Source organism: Anopheles darlingi, chromosome 2 (assembly GCF_943734745.1).
Source record: "Anopheles darlingi chromosome 2, idAnoDarlMG_H_01, whole genome shotgun sequence".
NCBI lineage: Eukaryota > Metazoa > Arthropoda > Insecta > Diptera > Culicidae > Anopheles > Anopheles darlingi.
In genome coordinates this window covers 81,216,057-81,231,056 of record NC_064874.1, presented here as the reverse complement: position 1 = coordinate 81,231,056, position 15,000 = coordinate 81,216,057, and the positions used below count along the sequence as shown (strand labels likewise).

At 49.1% G+C, this 15,000-nt stretch overlaps 4 protein-coding genes across 4 annotated transcripts in view; 2 read left to right on the top strand and 2 right to left on the bottom strand.

The window, feature by feature from the left end:
- The window catches only part of LOC125949855 (Golgi phosphoprotein 3 homolog sauron), a 4,556-nt gene extending 4,183 nt beyond the window's left edge, over positions 1-373 (top strand). Inside the window, exon 4 of the mRNA XM_049677286.1 lies at positions 1-373. This exon is cut by the window's left edge and continues 1,912 nt beyond it. The gene's annotated coding sequence lies outside the window, so the exon portion shown is untranslated.
- Position 374: 1 nt separating this feature from the next.
- Positions 375-4,704, bottom strand: LOC125949819 (integrator complex subunit 6). Its single transcript, XM_049677211.1, has one exon. The coding sequence runs from the start codon at positions 4,334-4,336 to the stop codon at positions 737-739; it is 3,600 nt and encodes a 1,199-aa protein (XP_049533168.1). The 5' UTR covers positions 4,337-4,704; the 3' UTR covers positions 375-736.
- A 231-nt stretch (positions 4,705-4,935) lies between these two features.
- Positions 4,936-15,000, top strand: part of LOC125949833 (tRNA-dihydrouridine(16/17) synthase [NAD(P)(+)]-like) — a 71,891-nt gene continuing 61,826 nt past the window's right edge. The window contains exon 1 of the mRNA XM_049677245.1: positions 4,936-5,247. The gene's annotated coding sequence lies outside the window, so the exon portion shown is untranslated. The remainder of the gene's footprint in view (positions 5,248-15,000) is intronic.
- LOC125949831 (sphingomyelin phosphodiesterase-like) lies at positions 5,749-7,946 on the bottom strand. The gene is made up of 3 exons (XM_049677242.1): positions 7,733-7,946; positions 6,160-7,589; positions 5,749-6,087 (listed from the first exon to the last, which is right to left on the bottom strand). Exons 1-3 carry the CDS (start codon positions 7,944-7,946, stop codon positions 5,749-5,751), a joined length of 1,983 nt encoding a protein of 660 aa, XP_049533199.1.

Sequence of the window (15,000 nt, the reverse complement as noted above, 5' to 3'; positions counted from 1 at the left end):
ATAGAGAGAGAGAGTGTAGCATTTTACTATTACGAGAAGGGCGTCCGACGACCAGAAGAGACAACGATGCGATACATGCGCAAGTGGCGAAGAACGGTGCGGAAGCGGCAGAGATCGTGTTTCAATTCGCGCACCTGGAAACGGGAATCCCGAACAGAAAGCAGGGGAAAAACAAGAGGGACAAAACAAACAACAAAATGTAAATAAATCACACTGCGAAAAAGGAAAGAATCGTGGGAATCTGTAGGGACGAATATAGTTGTAGCCGACGAAGAGAAAGGAACGGATTGTTAAATCAGAAACAAGGAAAAAAAACCGTAACAAAACGTAAACGCAATGCTATGTAAAGTGAATAAAAAGTATAAATCGGTTAAATTCTTTAAAACAAAAGTAGTAAAAGATGATTCATCTATTGTTTGTGTCCTGTTGTTCTCTCCCACTCCCTCTCTCCCTCTTTCTCTCTATTCCTCCCTCCTGAAGGATGGCAAAAACATTCTCACTATGATGCGCCGCGATGAACAGGTGTGTGAGGTGAGGTTTTGCTAATCGAGTTACCATTGCCCTAGCTACAGTTTCTAACTTCACTTTCGGCATTTTCCCTTGTAAACCCTACTGTATAATACAATTTTGCAGTTTTTCATAGAGACACGGTCAGAAGAGGAAGGGCTGCTGCTAATAACGACGAGGATAACGAGGATGATGGTTGATAGCTTTGCGGCCCAAGAGTCGTTCATCATCATGCCGGTGCGGTAAAGTACTGTGCTGGTACCACTCCCTGGGGACTCGGTGTTCGTTGATAGGGCCGCACGTACCCGTACGATCGCATGCTGACCACCCGCGCACTGTACCCGTCCCACCATTCCTCTATGCAGGTCACCATTCGATGGCGCCGGAATCGGCGTGCCTCGCCGATGCTCATAGTAACGAACCGTTCCTTCGTCTCCAGACTGCCTTGAACCAGCTCGAGGTGTTTTAGGAGCTCCGAATAGTCGCGTCCCGGCCGTCGTATGTCCTTGAACACGACCGAGCGCATCTTCAGGTTGAATTCTTCGATCTGCTCCGTATCCTGTTCATCATCCTCTTCCTCTCCGAAATCACCAGCATAGAAGGCGTTGGCAATGTTCCAGTGCGGATTGGTCGTCGTCGTCGTCGTCGTCGGTTGGTCCGGTTCCGGTGGACTGTACCCACCATTCGTTGCGATAAGCCCCGTACCACCATTTTCCTGTACTTCTGCCGCCGCCGTAGGTGGGGATCGTACCGCATGTTCACGTGCTAATCGGTCATCCTCTCGCATCGCTTCTGGATCGCCTCTACTGTTGACCAATCCGTTACCATCAGCATCGCCGTTGTGACACGTTTTCAGGATCTTCGATATGTTGTGCACATCATTCATGTCACGACTGGAACTGGAGGAACTGGAGTCCAGCGAAGAGGATGCGGGTGTTACACTGTTGACGGTGGGCTGCTGTTGAGGGTGATGTTCTATGAAAGCCGTATGGCCACCATCACCATAGGCCGGTTGTTGCAGGTCGTTCCTTTGCTGCTCCTGATGATCGAACGTAGTAGCATGCGCTGCTGCAACCGTTGCTTGCTGTTGGTCCTGAGTTGGTGGTTGCTGGGCAACCTGGTTGAACCGTTCTTCCTCGTGCACCGAGGGGGATGCATCGGACTCGCCGAGATCCATTACTAGCGGCATATCGGAATCTTCCGGATGCTCCTGGTCCTCCTCCGGATGGTCAGCCATCTCGCTGGAGAGCGGGTCACGGTCTTGCCTTTCTGCATTCGCCTCATTGAGCGGTTCCCTGGGACAGCTGTCAGCGGTAAAATCTGATTCGTTTCGATCCGGTGGTTGTGATTCACGATCGTTCATTATAGAGCTTCCAGTGCCTGCGAGCGTGTCGTGCTGTTCGTCAACTGATGCCAATGTTTCGGATTTGGCATTCGTGTCGCCTGACGAAGACTCGGAAGAGGAGTTCCCAGGATCAGCAAGTCGATCGTCGAGCTGAGCGATCTTCTTCAAACTTTCCAGATGATTCGGTGACTCGCTACCCGATTCCGACGGTTCATCGATCGGATCGAGCGTAATTACTAGCCGCCCTTCACCATCGTCTGACTCAGTATCGCTGCCACCGTAATCCGACATACTATCGTACTCCGAGCTAAGATCCGAATTACTGCCACTTAGTGACGATAGTGATGATAACGAGGACGACGACGACGAAGTACTGACTGTAGACGATGATCCACTGGTGTCAATCGAGGATCGTTTGAACACATAATCCTTGCGTATTGGGCCCGCCTTACGCTTCCGGCTGGTGCGTGCCGATACACTCGCATCCATACCGACTGCTCCCTTCTTCATGCCACTGGCCGGATGTTCTCGGCCCGAACCGCCCGCCTTCATCGGGGCCACATCGTTCAGATCGGCCTCATCCACCATGACCATGTTCTTGTCCTTCTTGTACGGATTACCGAACATATGTTGCCGCACATTGGTCGGTTCCAGCTCACGCAATGGCGTCTCCCGGCTCTTGAGGTACTCCTGATAGTTGCCCATGTCCGCAATCGGTAAACTGTGGGCCGAATCCTTTGTGTACAGATGAATGCTGCTCGTCGGCAGCCGGAAAAAGTTCTCCCTCATGCGTGCAACCTCGTCGATCAGATCACGCCGAGGAATGTCGTACGGATTGCGGTAGTTCTTGGTCGATGGTTGCCTCGTCAGCGTGGGTACGACAACGGTAAAGTTGTCGTAATTACCGATCTCGCTGTGCAACTTGGCGAACGTATCGCGTAGCATCGGATGCGATACGAGATCGCGCTTCAACGGTTGACCCGGATTGATCTTGAGCGTCTCCACCTGATGGTAGGCCGGTTTCGGTTGTTTCAGCTGCTTCAGCACCCGCAAACACAGGTTCTCCTGGTCCTGTTTGGCCGTATTCTTCATCTGCTTCAGATAGTTGGCCACCGCCGGGCACAGGTAGCTGTCGAGTGTTTCGGGCAGTATGTACTGGACCAACTGGTACGGTACATTCGGGATCGTGGCGAGCGCTCGGCGCAAAAACGGACAGTAGTACTGCGGGATCGTTTTGACGTAGTTTGTGAATTTGTACACCCAATCGTTCGGTGGATTAAGGTTGAACTTGTGAAACAGATCGTTGATTAGTGGCAGCAACATCTGGTAGTTGTAGGGCAGCACATACAGATGCACGATCGGTAGGTTGCCGTTGGGTTTCAGATAACCGAACGGCATCTCACCCTGCATCCCCGTCGACACGATTAGTGGCCACACCTTGTTCGCTTCCTTCTTGGATAGAATCTGCAATGTTAGAGGGCACGCTTCGACCTCGTACTTGTCGATCGGAAAGTTGCGCAGCACCTGCGGTTCATCGCAGCACGGTGCGATGATTTTGATCTTGGGATGCGCATCCCGTGGTGGCAGGTTGGTGAGCTTCGGATCTGGCCAGTACGGTTCCGGTATAGGCCAGTAGCCCACGGGGAACGTCTTTTGCGATGGATGTTGCTTCGGCACGTAGATCATCCGTTTGGTGGGCTGAAATTGAATGTCGGCAGCAAGAGCCGCATCGCTCAGTCCTATCCCACCACCACCGTTGGTGATGAGCTGATCGAAGTGGATCACCACTCCCGGTTGTACCTTTTGGACCAAGCTTTCGATGCACTGATTCAGCACGTAGTGCGACTTGATTTTGTACGATCGGCCTCCCGTCACTTCGCACATCTTCTCGATCATGGATTCGTCGTGCGGTACCTTACCCTCCGCTCGCTCCTCTACTCGGTGGCCCGGCATACGTAGCACCAGCGAGAACAGACGCTGATCCCACCGGAACGGTTCCTTCGTTAGCTTTGTGCCGGGCATTTGTGCGTGCAGTGGCAGAATGATCTCCTGGTGCACTCCATTCCGGAACGTGTACTTTCCCCCATCCGTTAGCACGATAATGACGGATGGCTCAAGATAGAACGGACACCGACCCTGTCCGTACGTGTCGATACCGGACTGCATGCGATTGAGGTTGAGCAGATCGAACGCATTCTTGAGCGCTTCGCCCATCGAGGTCAGGCCCGTGCTTTGCAGGTTCTTCAGTTCGTTCATGAACGTCGCGTGGTTCTCCTTCCAGCCCGCCTTCACGTTGTTCGGCGGGTCCTCGAACGTTAGCAGCATATACCGATCACCCATGCAGTCCTGCGATCGCTGGCGGAACTTCAGGAACGTTTCGACGGCCCCCTTCGCGATGTCGAGGTACGACTTTTGCACCCCATTCACCAGCGCCCGCTGGCACATCGAGGCGGAAGTGTCCACCAGAAAGAGAATGATCGTCATCGTCTTCTAGGTGGAGGAAGGGATTCTCTTAAATAATCCGGTTACTATACTCTAACAACTGGTGAGGGCTGCTGCTGCCTCCTGCCTCATCCTCCTAGCCAAACAGAAGTCACCGAGGCGAAGCCCGCCGTCGTCGTCGTCGTCGCCGCCACCACCACCACCACCCGCCGTCGTCTTACGTGCCAACTCGATAACGCCAGAAGCGTTGGTTAGCAAACCGCGCGCAGAGTGCGCCCAATGGAATGCAGAGGAGACGACGATGCAATCGAAACCTCCGCTAACGCAAGAACCGTTCAGTCTCTCGAATATTGAAAGAGTTTAGATATTTCTGATAAACAATGCATACAGCACTGGAACAACAGCGACCAACGAGCTCAGCAAAAGGGACTTTTTTCTATGGATCTCTTACAGGGCTTTTACAAAGCCATCTCGGATCGGAACGTCAAGCATTGGGCCCCAGGAGCGAACTGGCTTTGTAGACGACTTGTTCGAGTGAACTGGCTTTGTAAGACGAGTTGGTCGAGATTCTTACTCTTTTCCACCGGGCGGATGATTTGTTCTCTGGGTCAGGGCCTCTGCGGGCGGCAGAGAAACTCACCAAACTCACCAAAAAGCACCGAACCCCCTCTACACAACACAACAACACGTTTTTCTGCTGCTGTTCGTGTTTCTAGACAAATTTAGTGTAGTTTTCCTCGATAGTGTGACTAACCAGGACACAAGGAAACCCTCCGTTAAGTGGTGAGTGAGCAGGAAAAGTGGAAAAACCCGTGCTAACCGAACGGAGCGGCGAGCGCATGGTGTTTTGGTGTGAGTCGCCGCCACTCGTGACTTGCGTGCAACAGCTTGCACACAACTTGCATCCTCGTAGCACCGGAAGCGGGAGGGACCAACGCAGTTCAAACTGACCGGTAAGTGATTTTTTACGAAAAACATTTCACAAACCAATTTACTGTGTCGAAAACCCTCACGAAATTATTACCATGAAATGAATTTATTGTAAATTAAAATATAACGTTTTAAAATCATTGCGTGACGTGCTCGCGCCGCATGCTCTTATCTGTGGAACCGATAGTATCAAACGTGACCCGATGTGTTGATTGATTATATCACAACAGCAATGCAGGAAATCAGCAAATCATTCGTTTTCGTCCTCCTTATCGCCATTTGACCAGTAGCAACCACGCCGTCTAATTCGTTATCGTACGCACCCTGAAGACCATGGTGATCCCACCGTTGATTAAAATAAGGCTCCCTAAAACCAATCGATCGAGCATGTTCGCCTTTGGAAGAGCCATTGCCCTCTCCGGCTGTTGGCCTTCAACAAATTATCAAGGCTACGAGTTGCACGTGTTTACCCCGCTTTATTTATGCCTTTATGAAACGCATCTCCCCGGCCGTGCCAAGGCCGCTCAGCCAAAGAACGCATCACTCAGCTCCTGACACTTCCGGTTGTCATCGGCCTGATTGCTGACGATCTCGCACAGATGGTTCAGCAAACAGTTTTCATCGCAACCGATCGCCAACGAGGCATCGGCCAATTTCACCTTATACTCCCAGTATCGCTGCAGTTCCTCGCGGCCATCGGGTGTGCCGAGCCGTTGAATCAGCTCATCGATACCGGCCGGACTGAGATCGCTCAAACCGAATTCCTCCTGGAACGAGTACATTCGGAACCACTCCGGTCGTTGGTTGGGTTCCAAATTCGCCGCCGTCAAGTTGTATGCGTACGATTCAAAGTCTGTCACTTCCTGTAGATGAGAATGAGGCAACACCATGTCAGATGCTTACTCCTGCTCTTCTCCATACGCATTAGTACTCACATAAGTCTCCGGATTAACATAGTACACAACGTAATTGGGATTGACGTTAGTGTGTGCCGTACCGCTTCCACCGTTCCACGCGACGGCCACCGCGTACTGAGGATCCTCGGCAGCGTAGAACACGTTAAACTCATCCTTGTGCGTATGGCCATGAAACTGGGCACTGACGGTGTCCCGGAAGCGTTCTAGCACACGCCGATACTCACGCTGCCACACGCTGAAGCAATCGGACGAAACGGGTAGATGGGACAGGATATGAACCTTTTCGCCAGCTCGCTCAGCCTGCAGCAAAACATCATGCAGCCACTGCAGCTGATTACGCAGTGCATCGGGCTGATACAGGATCCACCAGTTGAACGTGTAGCAGTCGTTGTTGTTGAGCGCGATCACTCGGAATCCCGGTCGCACCAGTGCGGTATAGTAACCTCCGAGACGGATCGTCTGCTCAGTGGCACGTGGTAACCAGGCACTCCACAGATCCGCCGACAGGTGGTACAGCCAGTTGGTGGAGAAGTCTGGCCGACTGATCTCCCCAAGCTCGTACACGTTCGTCGGGTGGGCCTCGTGATTGCCGAGAATGTTATAAACCGGCTTGTCCGGGAAGCTAGTTCGCAGCTTCTGGATAACCTGATTGATCGATCGTACGTTGTATCCGATCGACGTTTCCCAGATACCGTGATCGATGATGTCACCCGTGTGGTAGATGAAATCCGCATCCGGATGATCCTCCGCCGCTCGATCGATAATATCCTCAACGGCGTTCCAGGGTGTATCGCAGGCACGATAGTCACCCCATGGTCCTGCACCAGCGGCCGGATTCTCTGGGATGCCTTGCGATTCCCGACAACAAGCCGGCGCCCCACAATCCGCATTGTATCCGGTGCGATAGTTTGGATCGAAGTGCAGATCCGTTATCTGGACAATCTTCAGATCGTTCGGTCCACGTTGAGCCGTTCCCGATTTCGAAGCCGTCACCGGCGTACCGTTCGGATCGATGTCCACACTCCAGGAGCTAAAGTTTTCATCGTTGAGGTCGCACGCACCGGACTGGAAGACGACCGCGCATACCGAACCGATCGGAAGCTCTGGCCGATTGTCGATGATGTACAATATTGGATCGATGTTCAGGTCGATCAAACCACGACAAATATCTGGGGCCTGCAGATCAAGCATGGCGCACAGTTCGGCCGCCGTTTCAAACACTTCCTCGCGAGTAGCTCCCTCACGTCGGAACTCGAGCAGCGATCCACCGAAACCACGGCAAATGCCACAGAACGGACCTTCGCGAGCCGTAGGCAACTCGCGCAGTTCGTATCCACGCTCCTCCGGTGAGATGCGCACCGAATCGATCAATTCGCGAAATCTCGTCGACATCACGCCATCGCGCTTCCACGCACGGAATTCCCGGCCCACTTCAGCTTCAAACTCAACTGGAAAGCAGTGATAGGGAGGGGGATAAGATTAGGATCAGAATCACTTTATTGGTGGTGGCCCCCCTGGAAGCCTTAGTACGTCACTGGCCGATAAGATTAACCTCCCACGGACCCCGGTCTAGATGTTATGCGAGACTTACCGTAATACTTTTGCCACCGTTCAACCATCCGCTTGTAACCCTGAGGTCGCAACCGATCTGCATCGGTTTGGGTGCAGCACAGGGCGACCACGACTGCCACCAGGGCCAACACTGTTTGCGAACGCATGATATCGCCTTCTCTGGACACTTTTCTCTCTCCCAACCTCCAATAACCGATCTGCACCGAATGGGCAGGTGAACAGTATCTGCGCATTTGCCAACCCTTTCGATTGCTTTTATAGGAGCAACACCGTCTCACAGTAGGCGATAGCCGGGGATTGTCAAGAAAAAGAAGAATAAACACGATAAGGAACTAACTCTTGTCCACCTTGCATGTGCCATTTGTTACCGATTGCTTATGATATAGGCTTGGGGAATGGGGGTGAGGCTAGGAAACGATTTACTTGTGGAGTGTACTGCAAGATGAACGACCAGCAGCGGCTACTTGCCGGTGGCAAGCTGGGCGGAGCGCAGGATATGAAGTGGAACACACAGTGCTGGTAATAGCTCTGAGCTTAGATAGCTTAATGTGTGATTAAATTAAACTCCAAATTCTATTGTAAGTAAATTACTCCTCTAACATAAAGATGTTTCTACTTCGCACAGTTGCAAGAGTTGCACAGTGTTTAGGGGTGATGAGATTTGAACAAAATTATTTAAAAACAAGTTGGTGTAACGTTGATTAAGAACTTTGTTTCAACGATTGCTTCAGGCGCTCTCAGTGCACACCAAGAGTCATTCAGCAGCAATTCGGTAACAGAAAACTGAGCGAGTGGTTTAGTCGGTGAGAGCACCATGTTGTTCCAAGGGTTTCCCCCCGCCTTCGTACATTAGTATTCCACTTCAGCTTGAGGAAAAAAGAAAAACAAATAGCTTGCGAATGCAAATGCGAAATAGCAAATGTGAGCATAAGGTAAGCAAAAACGGATCCTGTAATTTTGATAAAACTAATTCCGAGAAAAAAAACATAAAGACCTATACAGACTGCCACGTAAAATCATTTCTAGTTCTGTATTCTTGCATAGTTCTCTTCGTATAGCATTGCACTATTTGGATTGCTCCGTCTGCATTGCTTTACCGATTACCGCTTACAGCAAAGAGACTGTAGAGAAGGAAGTAGAAACTAAGACAATCAAAGCTGGCTTTCGATTTTCCTGGAATAGCGATTAGAAATATATGAAGTGCTTGGTATGAATTAATGCGCTGACTGGCAACAGGGAGGGGGACCGCAAGCGATGCACTGAAGTGCAGTTGTCAGCACGCCTTAAATGTTTATACGGATTGCTAGACAAAAGAGCCCCAAGTAGTACACTACGACGTGCATACACCGACCTTTTTCTCACAGTGTGACGGAGTTCATAATGTGTCCAAAACTGCTCTACTGACCTCGAATCACGGACATTAAAAGAAAATACATCGAACCGTAATCAACCCACGTTGCATTTCTCCTGCGAGCAACAGCTGAATCCATGACCGATGGTGGGTTGGCTGCCGTACCATCGTTTGCGGTGCATGTGAAGCAAAGATAAATTTTTGCACTTCAACAAACTGCATCTTCTGCACTGGGCTATCTGCTCTTTGACGGTAGAAGCAGCCTCAAAGGCACCAAGTGGTCGGTTCCCTTTTACTTACCGGTCTGTTCGTGCTGTAAGGCTATTCTAACCTTACAGAGTTGTTTATGCTTAGCAACAGGAGACGATCAGCAGCAAGGTGGCCGTTCGTTAGTGAACTATTGGCGCTCGTTTGTTGTGTTGCGTGAAGTACGGGTCCTTGCTTTTGACGATGCTAGACCACCCGCTGGCGGTCGTGTCGGAAAGAATCAATGGAACGAGTTTTTCAAGATGAAACCATATACACCTTCCAATAGTTCCATTGCTGGTGCAGATGGACACAACCGAACGAGAGAAGGAGGTATCGTAGGAATGGTTTAACTAACCGGTACTAGACCATAGTTTCGTTTCCTAAAATCCTATTGACCGACCATGATGATGGTGGTGCTGCTGCTGCATGAAATGTGCATGCATTCTCATCGACTCGATGGGGCGCAATCATTGGTTACCGAAACGGAACGAAAACCATTAAATATGCATCGCTTGCACGCATTCGTCGATCGGTTCGATCTGACAAACGCTGGAACGATGAAAGCGTCCACCGCAATCCAAGCTTTTCGTGCATTTCTTTTGCCCGCCTGACCCGGAAGATTGAGGTTGTACGATGATTTTATCTTCTAGAAATCGAAACATGCAAGTGGCAGTATTGTCCACTTGTGTAATTTCAAGTTTAGCTAGTCAAATTTTCTATTTCATTCCTTTACGTTCTATTTCATTTCATTTGCGAAAAGTCTACATGATTTCTTACAGAGAACCCAGATCGCTGAACATTTAAGTGTGTGTACATTTTTTATCCGAAAAATCCTTCCGAAACGTGATTGATAATGCTGGAATGATGCATCCTAGACCATGCACACTTATCATTGTGGGCAATCGCACAGGTTCACGGTGGAAGAAGGTAGAACCGTCACTCCAAGAGAAGCTCTTATAAGCGGGCTCGGCGCTCCCACCTTCTTCACAATCCGTCATTCATCTGGCGAATTATTTATAACCAACAGCAAGGCAACCAAGCCCCCAGCACGAGATACCCATAAAACTCTCCGCCACACACGAGCGGACTATCGGCCATTGATCGGTCGTTAGTCAGACGTTAGGCGGGTTGTGGTGAGCAAGAAGCATAGCACAGGAACGTAAGTCAGTTCGGGTGGTTCCGTTTGCTAGCGAAGAACGATGTGCGGTGGTCGAACGGACCGACCGAAGGCAAACGATTCGTTTACCGTTAGCAAAGGTGAATTCGAAAGGGATCCACGGAAACCAACACTCACCGAACCCTGGGAGGGGGGGGGGGGAGGGGGAGGGGAGAGGAGGGGGCAGTTTGCCACGTCTAGGTGGAACCCAGGAAATGGTTAGTCGTGAGATCGTGAGTCATCAACCGAGCGGCTTACTGACAGGTTAAATTTACCGGTTGCTTGCCAAGCTTCGAAGGATCAATTGTCGATCCCGTCCTTCACTCCCGCCCCATCATCATCCTCGTCAGCATCATCATCATCATCAGCCGATGGTCGATGGATGATTTATTGATTACATTCGAACATGGACCAGAAGAAATGAACGAAATCGTGGTTTTTACCCATCCTTGTTGATGGCACGATGAAGAAGAGATGTGTTCAGGTGTGTGTGTTTGTGTTCTGGTTCCCCTTCCTTAGCCTTTTTTGCCGCCAATAACAGTGAAGTCGCCGGAAATAGTAGTTTTCCATTGTGAGAAGTTGTTTCCTGTGCGAAGTGGTTGGTTTGATCGTTTTCGATTGGTTTGTGGTTTTGTGTTCTATTTATACCTCTTTTGCAATCGTTTCCGGTAGAATAGGATGCCGGCTGCATGTTTGTTGTGATAAGCGGTTTGATTTGCTGTAATAATGAAGCTGAATGCTAGTGATTGAAAGGTTGCTGATTGTCCAAACAGTTTCACAGTTCGTCTAGGTTCACGAAAGGTAATACAGGTTCAGGTCAGTTGATCATTGTTCGTAATCGTTGTTCAATCATGCTCTCTGTGCAAAAGCAGTGTGTGAGTACGAATGTGTACTACAGACCCACTTGTATTTATCCACTCGAGAGTGTTTTATGACGTACTTCAGATGTGCTTTATGCGCTGCTGGTTATGATACTAATGGTATGCTGCTGCACTCCAGCGATACAACGGCGGAGAGGAATTTACCCTACCCTCCTCCCACAGCTGCGATAAATTGAAATCAAAATGTAGAACATCAATAACATCACTCTATCAAAGTGGGCTCTCTGTCTCTCTATCACGCCATAAATCATTTGTCAAAATCGACCATTCTCTTTGTCAATCAAAGCGTGCGTAACCGTTCCCCGTATTCTCTCTCACTCTGACTTCCGAGCTCGATGGCGAAGTGCCCGGCATTACCATTGCTTGTCGTCCATCTTAAAATGTAATCCCATCGTAAATCAACTTGTTATGTTAATTGTCTCGATTTGCTTAGCTTTTCGGATGACCATCACACCATTTCAATGTACCATCGAAGAGGAAGGAAAAGGGAGGAAGCGAAAGGAAGGAAATCCGACGTAATGGTGTGCCGATGATGATGTCCTCTTATAACACACCCCAGCCTCCTTTTTATCAACTGGCAAACGATTGTGCTAATCCGGTTGCGAAAATGAGTACAATATCTATAATCACCACCACTTGCTTCGCACCATCATAATTCCCTCTCCCTGCGCTCGGATCCCCTCCCCCTCGACTCCCCCCTCCCCCTCGACTCCCCCCTCCCCCTCGACTCCCCCCTCCACCCTGGTACTGTGGTACTCAATTAAGCGCCATTTTTCATGCGATGGATTATTATTTATTCTTCTCGCTTGATGAAACATTTGCATATTTATGATCCGGAATCGTTCTTTTTTTGTGCTCGCCAGACCGTTCCACTCACTTTGCGCTAAAAGCTCATCTCGATGGTGGCTCTGCTCGCAATGCTTTCGGTTCGGTTTTTCGGTTGCCTGGAGGATGCTTTTAATGTTTCCTTTTTTAAAAATAATGTTGATAGACAGAGAACTTCCGTTGCCGGAAATGAAGCAGGAATTATAGTATCTATTTATAGAGCGACATTTTTAAAGTAGCGAACCGTCATTTACTTGCAATAAATATAACCTCTGACCTACCCACCCGGATGCAGCTGACCCGAAGGGTGGTTGGTGATTTATTTATTTTCATACTAAAGTTCGTCTGATGGTTGAGAAGCGGGGAAAGAGGAGGGAAGAGTGGGTGGTCATGGTGTGTACTTTCTTACCCATCTCATTACTTCCACCCCATTGCGTTACGAAGTGTGCAATCCATACAGTAACCGTACCACAAACCGGTAACGGCGGTAACGATCGGTTGGTTTTGGCGCTATAAAAAATATGATAATTTAATGTGGCCACCTCCGCCATCCTTCTCCCCTTGTTCAACCCTCAAGCTGCCCGTCAGTACATTGATGTACACAGCATGCGGCTCTCGTTGAATCGGAAAGGAATAGCTTGCAGAAAACTGAAAAAGGTCCGTTTCCCAATTCGCTCTCTCGCCCTCTTTATGTAAATTCCACGAACGGAAGTCATAATGGGAGCACCGAAATGGTAAATCTCTTTACCGCGGCTCGAGGGGCGCGCCTCCCTGTCGCAAGGGATTTGGCGAAAGCAGAAATCGTTGTCAACGTTTCCCGCGACGCGTAACAATGGCCACCTACTACCTACCTTTCGGTTGATACGGTATGGGTCGACTGGTGTCCAGGTGCCGTTTATGGGGTGGTTTTTCTCCCAAAAACGGCAAACAATAAATCCGCATGTTTCGACCGCGCCGCGGATGACGGAACTGTGGGCAATCAGAAGAGCAGTTTTTGTTGCGTCTAAAGTTTGTTTGAAATGATTCCAATGGTACGCTGTTGATGGAACATATTTTGTACACATTTATTACGGTTTTTACATTCATTATCATTGTCACAGACGGTTATTGCGTTTCTCCTTTGTTAGCTCGGTTCACACCACAGCATATAATAACTCAAACATGGTGCCGTTCGGAGCACATTGAATTACGTTTTTTCAATATTACCAATATTCTTTCAATCTGGAAATAAGCGTAATTGCAATCAAATTGAAAAAATTGTTCACAACAGTATACAAAAGCAAAAGCACCATAAATCGAATCCAAGGGATATTTTCTGTGAAGGTACGGATTAATGCCAAAAATCGTCAATATTAACATAAAACCTAAAGCGATTTTTGTGATGCTTCGCCTTGGATGACATAAGTAATATGTTGTCGAATAGAGGATCCAGAGTACTCCGGAAGAATATGACGCGAAACAGATAACCGCCCCAAAACATTACATATTTTTATCCCATGATATAAGAACACGATCCGGAACCAGTGATGGCGAGGAAATCATCTTATGCCCTAGATACATCTTAACATATCCGTAGCGAACGTTGCTTGTTGTGTAGGAATTTAATATCCGTTTACTTCCCAGATACAGACCCAGAAAAGACCCAGATTGATTAGTTCAGTGAGGTGAAAGATTTTCAATTTATTTTCACTCTACGCAAGTATTTGCTGACACAGTTTTGCCCATTCTGTCCACTGTGTAATACGCCTGTAGTATCAAAATGAGCAAAAGATAACATCAGATAAGCTTTTATGCTCCAATTTGTATCCCATCTCTGTGTCACTGTTACGTACATCGTTCCAAAGTTCAAGTTAGTTATACCCTGTGCTATAACATCCTAGTGCAGTCAGCTCACAAGGTAAGCTCTACATCAGCCATGTCACATGCTCTTCCTGAAAAGATTATATCGTTATACCATCGATAACGGTTTGATGGTGAGTGAAGAATAGGGGCCAAAACATCACATCGTCCCGGTTGTCCTCGCGCAACAGCGAAGGCATGGGGCATACCCCTCACTCTCTTTCGTTAGAACCCATCCGACGTACGATAGATTCCGGCATCCATTATGACCGCCCAGCTCTAGTAGTAGTCGCACGGCTTCCATTATCCATTTATTTTTACTCCGTTTTCCTTCATTTCAATTTGCCGGTGTGTGGCTTGCGGCAACGTGAATAATAGTTTTGCTGCGGGGTTTGCGGAACCCGGAGGGGCTCTCGTACGCAAATGAAAGACGATTCCACCTTGGGCGTTACGTGGTTTCACGGGGAGGGGGAAAAAAGAGCGCCGAACAGGCACGAACGGTCCTCATGCTGTTTATGGAATACAATTCATTTTCTCCGTGACGTCATGGAAATGTCGCTACATGAAGTTCTAACCAAGTCGCAAACGTGACCAACCCCTCCTAACGACTATCGTGACTAGGGGCTCCTGGAAACGATTCAATGCAATCGACAAACACACAAGGACTCTCTTAAAGAAGCTCATCAAAGCAAGCGATCCTCGCCAGAGGCTCTACAGCAAGAGCGGGTTGTATTCCCCGGCTTTTACGTAAAATTCAATACTAGTTCCGTCACCAGGACGCCTACCCGGGGAAGGCAAGGCGATTGGCTCGAGGGCAAGCGATATGGTTTGTTTACGTACAACAACAACAGACGAGAGACATGCGCGGTACGATGCGCCTCCATGTGGCTCGTATCTGGAGCTGGCTTGGCAGGAGCAAATCCCAACCGTCACGGGTCTCCAGCAGCATAGCTTACATTACCAACACTACGAGAACTATTGGAATT